We start from the raw sequence: 10997 nt of genomic DNA on the forward strand, positions 1-10997 counted from the left end.
AGACCACCATAGTTATTACCTTGTAATGTCCAGTGAAAAAACAATCCTTTTAGACAGAAAGGAATGCATAGACAATGTGTCAAAGTACGCTCATTTATCATGTCATTAGTACTCTTGTAATGACCAGAGAATCCATACTCTTTTGTGCATCTTGACATCTGGTGACAGAAAAAAAACGCTATTGTCAGTTACCCCTTTGCAGTATCGACTCTCGGACTGTGTTTATCTTGCAGATTTAATTTATTCGAGGCGCGAACATTTTTCGTTGATCGATTACACAAGCGACACAATTGCATTGTTGTAATTCGACGGAGAACATCTGAGCCAATCATTTTAAGGCCTAACACTAAGAAAGAATAGACGTATGATCGACAGAGACACAATCAAGTGACCAGAAGCCATACAGTTAAGTTTGAGGACGGGATGACGCTCTAGAGACAGTCCTGTGACTAGAGATAACCCTGTGAGTCAGACGAGCAACAAGAGACCTCTAAAGACCATTCCGAGGACATCATTTCTCCGCTAGCTTTTCCACGAGCGCTCTGAACAAAGAATTTACAACTCTCCAATATTTTGCTTTGGTATATGTATGAATTAATCGAATAAATTATTACCAGCTTTCCGGCGTCTATCTTGGCAGAAAAGTCACACCCCCTCGGCCTCGATATTATATTAGTATGATTGGCTATTTTAATACTTTCTTTTAACTTTTGTCATCTGTCGTTTTATATTATTTTTTATAATATTATTTAGTTTTAAAGACTTGTCATTTATAGCTTTATAGTACATTTATATAACTATTATTAAATATTTTACATGACTTTTCGTATAAAATATTTAATAATAATTATATCATACTTTGTGCTTTTTGTAACATACATAGTATATGTGTATTTGTGTTTCTTATTTTTTACTATTCCAATTTTATGTAAAAGTGAGCAAAGAATAAGTAATATAAAATGTGTGTAGCGTGTAAGCCGGCCTTTAGTGCCCTTTATATTGTGATTTGACGATGCTTGCCTGCACATTTTCAAGTTGCCGGAAATGAGTCAGATATAAACAAATCCTAAATTATTAAATAATTTTGTAGCTTTTAAGTATTTAAATTTTGCAAAAGACGTCAGCCCCACACGAATGTCTCAATAATTTGTATTCAATGAACGTATGTATTAAAAAAATTCAGAAAATACTACACATATGCATAAAGTTGTTCAAATGTGGTTTCTTTCACTTAAGTTAAACCTTAGTCACTTGATTTTGATATTACAATAAATAATAAAAGGTCCAGCGCGAACATGATATGCAAAAGCAATTAACCTTTTACAGGCGCTGATTATGTCAATAATATTGACACAAAAATTCGATATTTGTTATCTAATGATAAGATATTGATCTATCTAATAATAATTATGGAAATGTCATCAAAATTGGACTTGCCTTTAAATTTTGCAGTGGTGAACCAAGATATATTGATTACAACTTCACATTCATATGAGATAAATCTTAATCTGATGCAATTGAATTACTATTATTAGTTCCAATCTTTCAAATTAGATTAAATTGAACCTTTTACCTTTTAATTGATAAGCACTAATTGTTAAAAAATAAATAAGACAATTATTGTTAAATGTGTAAGCATTTATTATAATTATTATATACAAAATATAGTACCTAAATTATAATATATTTAAAATATGTTATACCACAATAATTTAACCTAATAATAATTTATGCCATTTAAAGTGATGATTGATTTCTTCACATTTTTTTTTATACTTTTAGAAAATACTAGCAAATATTGTATAAATAGGATGAGAATCTTAAAGCTCTAAATAATATTGTACACGAAGGTCAATTTCTTCAACATTTAATTTGTCGCTGAAGACGACCCGATCTTCTTCATTAAATGATAACAATCTTGTAACCTTTTCTTATGTCCTAACCTCTCCAAAGTCTTCGCGGCTTCGGCCAGCATTCCTGCTCTCTCACCGGGAGAAGAAATCAACGGACCGGGCAAATGCTTACATGCCACATACAATGCTTCAGCTTTCTCCACCTCTCCCCCGCAATCGGCTTTGCCTAAAATAAGATAACATAATATAAATGGAAAAAATATACAACATTCAATTAATTTATAATATAAAACCTTTTCCGCAGATTAGTGGTACTCGTGTTCTAATTCTAGAAAGACTTCTGTTTAACAATTGCTGAGTTCGACCGGGTTCAGCTCCGGCTGTAACTCTCAAAACAGCCGATTGTACCATAACACGAGACATAACCCACTGCAAAGCACAAAAAAATGATTAAAGTTGAAGAAACATATATGATAGTCTAATAATAACACGTACTGGTAAGCTTTGCGAGACTTTTTTCAAAGAATTTAAATCTCTCTGGAAACCCGATATCTGTACAGGAGTAGCAGTGATCTTACCATCGGACACAATCTCCCACATTTCGCTCCGAGCCTCCAATAACCAATCACAACACAAAACTTGGAATAACTAAAATTATATAAATAAACTGTATTGTATATTGTACTGATCAATATTCATTGAAAAAAAAATTTACCAATACGATAGATGAAGGCTTTCGACAACTGTAATAAGTTAAAGTATCTGCTAACAAGCAACTCGCTTTGTCACAAGCCATTTGAACTTTTAATCCATTTATGTCTAATTTTGCAGCCTTAGCGATCTCCAGCTTCTTAATAGCTCTATGGCAATTAATTGTGTACAGAATAGCTCTAAAATAATGAATATAATTAACGTTAATAGATATAAAATATCTATTAAAAAACTATATCTTACTTTGGTAATGGATCATCGGTGTTCTGTAAGTCTTCTGGTAAAGAATTGAGGATATAGTTCAACATTGAATCGTCTCCAAGTAACCGCTGTGCTGCATAACTGACCACATTTGACCACCATTCCATGTAAGTATCGTTACAATCTATTTTAAACAAAAATTATACACATCAGATAAAAGTAACAAATTAGTTTTGTCTTTACGTCTTGAGCGAAACTGACCTAATTCTCTTAAAGTATCCGATGTTACGTTAGCAGTTACGAGACTAATCATTTGTAGAACGTCTTGTGTGTGACAAGTTCTAGAATCGGCGCACAGTAAGGTTTGTAAGCTTTTTTCTAACAGGTCACAATGATATACCTATAAAAAACACAAGTTAATTTTTATCTAAAATCATATTGAACAAAGAATCATATTCAAGTTTTTAAATAATGCAAAGTTCAAAAAATATCATGACTAGGTGGAAAATGATATATGTTGATTTAAGAATTTAACCTTTGGAACGAAAATATATTTTTCTGCGCATGATTCGCATGACACAAGTCATGAGTTAGATATTCCATGTCATGATAATAATACTAATAACAAAAATATGAGGGTAGGTCAAAGACCTAATATAGTTTTATTCGATTAGAATGGACTGAATCAGAAATTAGAACATAATTAATGTGCAAGGAAGTGGGATTCAGAAGTTGTAAAGGTTTACGTAAGTCGCTACTTTAATTAAATTGTCATATATTGATAAATTTATTTAAGTATTTAGGATTCTTGGTGCTATGTGTATATATATATACATCAAAGAGCTAGCAAATCATATTTTGCAGATTATCTTGTATTCACAGCGAAACATGGGAGTAGAAGCGTTTCTCTAAGGTTACATAAAAGCAGCAGGATAGAAATTATGTTCATGTGCAATGGTCGCATGAATATTACAACCTAAAATCATGATGGAAACTTGGAAAATATAAGATTGGGTATGCTTAAGTAAATTGAAATGCTTTAAATAAATTATATAAAAATCCATGATCGTTTTTTATATTGTAATCATGTCAACTTGAATTAAGACATAACATGTTTATTATTTTGACCAAGGCTATGTATGTGACGAAATTTGTCTATGTTTCTGTATGTAACGAAATCATGAATAAATCAGATATTGATTCTTGGTATCACTTATAAATTTAAGTATCATACATATTTTGAAACATACCCTCATGGCGTAGCAGAGAGGGTCTGCTTTGTTAGTCACTTCGCTAAATAGTCCAAGGATGGAATCGTGTTGGTTGTAACTCCACTTTTGCGTTACAAAGAATCTTTGACCGTACACTGTAAACAGCCATTGCAAACGCACCGGAATCGGTCCCCTTAATTCGGAGCAAACTTGTTTCGCCAGACTCAAGTAATATCTACAATTAGTATTGACGATAAAATTACAATAGGATGACTAACATAGAAAAAATGTTTACTATTCAAACACACATACCCACTCAGCCAATGCAGGAAAGGTTTAGTTTTATTTTTAACCGCCAGGGCCATCATAACGTTTACATTGGCTAGGTGAAGAGAGGGACCAGCCACTTCTGCGAGGTTTAGAGCTTCCAATAATGCTATCAAAGACACGTCGTTGCTGTGATCTCCCAAAAGAATGTGATCGATTTGTGAAAGTCGGTTATAGACGAAAGAGAGCTCCGATGCCCAATGTACACTTTTACGGCGAGAAGGGCTGTAAATTTAAATCGTGTTTAACAAGATAGTTAGTACACGGTAAACGAAGACTAGAATACCTATCGCTCCATAGATCGCCACTTCTTCTGGCGAGCCAACGTCCCAGGTGCGTCCTTTGCATGATTTGCCTTACAACACCCCAGACACATCCGACCGAATAAGTTAAACGTCCGTTGCTAATAGGTCGCCCCACAGAGCTCAGACATTTTAGCAGTTCAGATTTTGCCGAATTCAAATCACCCTATAATAGCAATTTAATTAGTATACCTTCAGGTTTTAAAATCAGGCATGAAATCTATGTATATAAAATTGTATTACTTACTCTTTCAATAAAACAATCAGCTTTTTTCCTGTGATACCAAAAATCTTTAGTCTCTTCCGACCGACTTTCGACGACAGGATCGCCATAAACCAGTAGTTTTATTAGACATCCGAAGAAAATCATTATGTTACAAAACCAAAGGAAAACTATGGGCAACCAAGATCGAAAGCTTGTTGTTTCTAAACATAAAAAATACAATAAGCAAAGTTTTATACGATTCAAAAATAATAATAATAAAAGTAAAACCTTCATCGTCAGTATTGAGAATTCTTCGTGTGACGTAATCGTTGCTGGTTTCAGAGACTTTATAAACCATGAAACCGAACGGATTAAAAGCCAACAAACCCACCATGAAGGCGCACATGGCCAATCGAGAGTGATCGCCCATACCTCCGACGATACGATCGGAGTAGCATTTTTGGTTCGGCTATAGAGAAAAACAAATTTTATTATTATATTAACAATAGATACGTACATATAGTACAGCGAATTAGATTTACCTTCGCAAGTTCTGGGGATGAGGGCGAATCGCTGTCGTGGTTCGGCGAAAACGACGGAGAGGATATGTCACTTCTTGGCGGAGTGATATCGCCCGTGTTAATGAGAAGATCTTTGACTCCGTTGTTTTGATTAGCCATTTTCAACAGCATATTTTCTTGTTTCAGCTTTGTGTTTTGATTTTGTAGATGACGTATGTGGTCGATAGTCTTACGTAAAATAGCCGATTTGTTCAACTTAAAAAAAAATAGTGAATGTAATGTCTACAGTAAAATATTTATTATTAAGAATTTAACACATTGTTGTCGGGACACGGATTTTTCCGTTTTTGCGGAACTGCTGCTGGATTGCGGGACCCGTAAAAATCCGTTTTTTGTAGTCTGTTGCTAGAAGTCGGCTCACGTGTTTATCCGTGTAATTTGAACTGCATTTTTTTTTGTTGTCAGCAGCTAGATGTCACTGCTTTGATATTTAGTAAAGACATTATTTTATTCGTCGTCGCATTTATTACATTTCCACCAAATGTATTGTACTAATTTTGATATTGAATTTTTATTCCGTACAAAAAATTAAATAACGAACTATAAACAATTCCTGTTATCCCAAATATCTTCTATTATGTTCAATTCTATTCAAGATACTTCGAGGAATTACTTTCTACCTGATGTAAAAGAAGGGATGGTTGGGAGTGAGAAAACAAATCAAATTCCAATGAAACTTGACCTGGGGTAGATAACAAGCAACAGTCATTGCGACATCTGTGACTTGTTATAAAAAAAAGACATCATTACAGTTACGCGTAAATGTTCGGTCGTTCGGTTGTCTAAAAATAGTTTTACACCCCGAAATGTTTTCACCCGATAAAAATAAATCTGACGATGAATTTTGTTTGGATAATTTATCTGATTATTGATAATTGGACCAAAAGTGTAGCTATGTATCTTTTGACATACCTCTACACAGAGCTACGTGTTTTTAGAGATATCATACGTTGAAAAACTATTCATAAAAACAGATTGTGCCATATTTTAGTTTTATTTAGTGTTTAATTCGATTTTTTATTACATACATTTTTATAGTACTTTTATGTGCAAAATAAACGCAAGTTTCCAGTGAATATAAAACTGTCAACCTCCATGTTTCTTCTTCATTTGATAGTACTGTTTATGGTAAGTCTGGGTTTAAAATTTCATAATTTTATATTGTATAGTATAAAAGTTATGGCGAGTTTCCGAAAAAAAACGCGGAAATTCTTCGTTTCCGATTAATTCCGCGGCTGCTAAAAAATGGCCCGCGCCAGGCTTAAGACAATGCCCGAAATCACCCGACAACAATGTGTTAATGAAAATATCAAATTTTAATTCTTCGCAGAAACGTTGAAGTTTTTAAAAGTAGTTGAGCTTTCAAGTAGTAGGGGATTTTTATGCTTAAAACTTAATATTGTTTTAATTTTTTGGTTGTTAAATACTTATAAGATATTCTATTGAGGTAGCTCATTATTAGAGAACTTTCAGTACCTAATATGTACAACCTAGCTCGATTTTAATTAATCATCACAATATTCATCCGTAAGATTGGAAAAATGTAGGATTGATTGGAATTATAATTATATAAAAATCTCTCGGGCAAGATAGAAATAAAAAAAGCACTCATCTATCGTGACGGTAATTTTCTTTTATAGTTTTGGTATCTTGCAAATCAATTTTGGCATATAATAATAAATTTATTATTACCTTAGCATCATAACCGACCAGCATGTTTTTCAGTTCGATAATTTTGTCATTGATACTTGTACGATATCGTCTTTCGATTGCGTTGTGAGCGCTTCTCTTGACTTCCTTCACTTTGGGCACGCCGGCTATCCCTAGTTTCTCCGAATCTATGACTATTCCAGTAGTCAAGAACGTTTGACCATTACCGGTGTTAACGAAAGTGTGCACAGGCTGAGTCAGCTGTGTCTGATTACTAGGCTGCGATACTTTGGTGATTCCTTAAATTATAAATTAAATTATAAATCAAATGTCTATTAAAACGGTATTAAAACGGTAAACTCACTCTTGATCGTCGGTCCCGTGGTGTACATGACTGTAGGTTGACTCGGTAAAACCATGGGAGCGATTCGTCTGTCGCCATTTTGCACGATCAACGGCGATACGTTTTTATCAGAAATCAAAATCTGGTGTTGAACTATATTTGGATTGATTTGAACTTTGTCTATCTTTTGCACTATTGTCGGTTGGAAAATTTCCGGTTGAGGCGAAATTGCACTTTTAAGTTTCTTTTGAGGGGGGCCTTGGGCGATCTTGGCCAGACCTTGGGGTTTAGCCGGTCTTAAGATTTCGTGATTCATAATATATTGCGGTTGAATTATTAACGGTTGACTTTTGATGTCGGGAGTGATGGTAATTATGTTGGATTCAGATTTGATCGGATCCGCTCTTTTGCCCGGTTGGAATGTGTTATTTTGATGATTTAATAATCCGTTATTGAGAAAAAGGAATTGCGACGGTTCTTTTTTAGGCAACAGCATCGGTTCATTTTTGGGGACGTTCTTCGTAGATAGGTTTCGTTCTTCAGTAGTGTTATCGAGGGTGAAATCCATCATTTCCGTGTATGGGAGTTCTTCGTATAGATTTGATTCAAACACGTCTCCCGATAGTATCAGATTGCTCAAATCATTATCGCTGGTGTTCAGAATATCTAAAAGTGATAAAATAATTGTGTCAATGGAGGTAAATTATATTTTCATTGAATGTGTTCAATCTGCCTCGTACCGAACCAGAAGCCATATAATTCTTATGATTTTTTAACACTAAATTTACAGGCATAAATCTGTCAGTTTGACGGGTGTCATTAAAACTAGGTATATAGTGACCAGATTTTGATCAAAAACAAGTTTCAGAAAATAAAAATAGTGTTGTAATATATTTGCATTGTTCAAATATAAAAACTCGTGATACAAATCAAATCAGAATATAAATCAGAATAAAATTTAAGCAGGTAAAGCTTTTTTCTGCTTAAATTCTTATTGAAGACTTGTAGCTCATGGATCGTTTATTTCTATCGTGTAAGACAAATTACAGTTAGCTATAGAACCATCTATTGTGATGGAATAGTTAGAAAAAGTTTTGGGTTCAAAATGTGGTACTAAGTGGAAATTGTTAGGGTCACAGGGAAAAGAGTTCAAATAATTAGTTGGATGACGCAAGAGTCTTACCGCCAAGATTGCTGTAGTCGGTGAGACATAAATCCGGCGCCAGCGGGGAGCACGCCCCTCCGGGGACGGTCCCGTTGTCGTTCCTACCCCACGACATTGCATTTATCGCAAACGCTACGAGACGGAAACTGTGAACTCTGGACGATTCAGTGACAGCAACAAACTAATGACGGTGGTGTGATGTGGAACTAAGCATTCATAATAATGGCCATAACCGATGCTTTGTTGACTTGTAAATATTTGTATTATATACGCAAATAAAAAAGGTTATTTGTTCGTAAAATACATTAAAAACTTATATACTAATATTATAATATTGTTCATATGCGCAGTTATCTAAATTAAGGTGACCAGACCACAAATGTTTGTTTTCCTTGAACAAAAAACTACTACTGCAGCGGCTCAATCTATGTCTAATTGCCATCCATCACCTCCCATCGGCAAAAATAATTTGAACAAAATCTCATGGCGATATAATTAAAACTACAAAAGTTATGGTGCACTCAAAATTTTATGTATACCCTAAAACTTGCAAAAAACATATTTTTAATTTTAATTTATATTATAGTAACGCGTTTGATTTCTTCTCTGATTTGTGTACCTTGTATCAGAATAAATTACTCGGCATGACTACACTATTTTATGACTTTTTGCATGATGATCGATTACCCCGATAAAATTGCACATACCATTACACACTTGATTATTAATAAAATTTATATAATAAATCGCACTTATTAAAGGCTTATACTGCATATTAAGCATGTATTGCTCGCGTAGATTCAGGATTAGTAGCGTAGTCAAATGTAAATTTATATGATATTATTCGTAAAATTATTTTATTTATATGCATTGCTATTACTTCGTTTTTGTTTTTTAATGTGCGTATTTTTATGCTTGCAATTTTTTCCATGTATGTATTGTATAAATTGTCATACATACATGACATTGTTCCGGTAAAAGAAAATTCTTTGTTGATTTTGAAAATTGAAAAATGTGAGCTTATTACATTTTTAAAAGTAATTGTAATTGATTACGATTTAACCCTAGATTTTAAGCACTTAATTAACGCTGTATTTTTATGTATCACATTACTAACATCTTCCGCTAGTGCTGAGAGATTAGTATGTAAATAAAATTGAATTAAAAACTATTTACGTACATAATCTACGTAAATAGTATTTAATTAAAATAATTTTTGTCCCCCTGTCCGTAAAATGAAGTTATGCCTCTGCATGACAATATTTTTTCACTTATAATGCCATCATATCTTATAAATACTATTTTTTTTGTTAGCGATTATTGATTTGCGTATATGATTAGTAAATAAATAAAATGTAATTTGTCTCTTCTAAATTATATCTGTTTAACAAATAATATTTAATTATAACGTAAAATTTCTTAAAAAATTCATGGCCGAAAATTAGTGTTTTAAAGTAAGTTTTGCACGCAATGTTGACAGCTGTCAGGCATGCAGAGATTTGTTTTGTTAAAAATGGTTTGAAATCTTATCAGCTCTCCCATCCGAGCGCATGATCCCTTTATGCACCCGCGTCTTCCTGTAGCGACGCGAAAAACATCGCAAGTGGACGGACGACTACTCCAGAAAGGAGAAAACGTAAAATTGCTTAAAAAAGAGCTCTCAGTAAAATCTCTAATGAGGTTTATTATCACATGATCAATTCTATAATACGCATTTCATAGTTTGTGTAAATACACATACATACATAATATTGATATTCTGGAAACATCATCAGATTATAAATCAGATTAAATTGCTGCATAGTTCCAGACGTCCTCCTTTAATGAGGATTCCCCTCCTCAAAAATTTTGTCCTTGAATAAATATTCTGTGTAAAATGACCTGATTTTTAGCTCCCGCATCAATAATGACCTTTTTATTTATAGTGTTCTTCTTTGATATTTTCAAAATCTGGTCACCTTAGTAGCATAGTGAATAAATAAAATATATCAATATAAAAATAAGTATAGAGTAACAAAATTAAAAAGTTGCAGTCCGAGTTATATTAGATTGACTCGGTTAATATTATTCCTTTTTACCGTATGGTTTTTGTTGACAATGAATTTTGATCTCGTAAAACATTTAAGTGCGCATCTGGCGCTTGTAAAACATCTGCCCAATGTTGACGAAAATCTGGGTATTTACTACATTTATATTAATTTTATTTATATTTATAGACGATTGATATAATGAAAAAGAAGTGTTAAATAGCATATTGAGAACTCAACAAGAGAATTGAAAGGCAGAAGTACATGAAACAAATTCAGCAAAATTAGAAGTGAAAAAGCATCTGAAGGATAAAAAAGTGGAGAAACTGAAGCGGATCAAAGTTGACACCTCATTTGTATAAATATAAATATAAAATAAAACGATAATTTTTTTGTCAAGTTTTAATAATAAAATCATTAA

General features: G+C 33.1%; 1 protein-coding gene across 1 annotated transcript; it reads right to left on the bottom strand.

Annotated features, from left to right (window-relative positions):
• Nucleotides 1-1620: 1620 nt before the first annotated feature.
• SREBP (Sterol regulatory element binding protein) lies at nucleotides 1621-8732 on the bottom strand. The gene is made up of 15 exons (XM_088192937.1): nucleotides 8568-8732; nucleotides 7406-8050; nucleotides 7084-7340; nucleotides 5353-5586; nucleotides 5099-5279; nucleotides 4853-5031; nucleotides 4590-4771; nucleotides 4289-4528; nucleotides 4016-4211; nucleotides 3027-3165; nucleotides 2808-2949; nucleotides 2569-2743; nucleotides 2349-2501; nucleotides 2147-2282; nucleotides 1621-2079 (listed from the first exon to the last, which is right to left on the bottom strand). The coding sequence occupies exons 1-15, from the start codon at nucleotides 8662-8664 to the stop codon at nucleotides 1868-1870; spliced, it is 3168 nt and encodes a 1055-aa protein (XP_088049063.1). The 5' UTR covers nucleotides 8665-8732; the 3' UTR covers nucleotides 1621-1867.
• Between the last annotated feature and the right edge of the window lie 2265 nt (nucleotides 8733-10997).

Source organism: Plectrocnemia conspersa, unplaced genomic scaffold (assembly GCF_051122295.1).
Source record: "Plectrocnemia conspersa isolate PC_06_02 unplaced genomic scaffold, ASM5112229v1 ptg000001l, whole genome shotgun sequence".
Lineage (NCBI taxonomy): Eukaryota > Metazoa > Arthropoda > Insecta > Trichoptera > Polycentropodidae > Plectrocnemia > Plectrocnemia conspersa.

Coding starts and splice junctions, on each gene's coding strand:
- SREBP (XM_088192937.1), bottom strand. CDS start 8,664: ATGTCGTGGGGTAGGAACGACAACGGGACCGTCCCCGGAGGGGCGTGC. Junction 5,280..5,352: donor CATCCCCAGAACTTGCGAAG/GTAAATCTAATT, acceptor TTTTCTCTATAG/CCGAACCAAAAATGCTACTC. Junction 2,950..3,026: donor GGATACTTTAAGAGAATTAG/GTCAGTTTCGCT, acceptor TGTTTAAAATAG/ATTGTAACGATACTTACATG.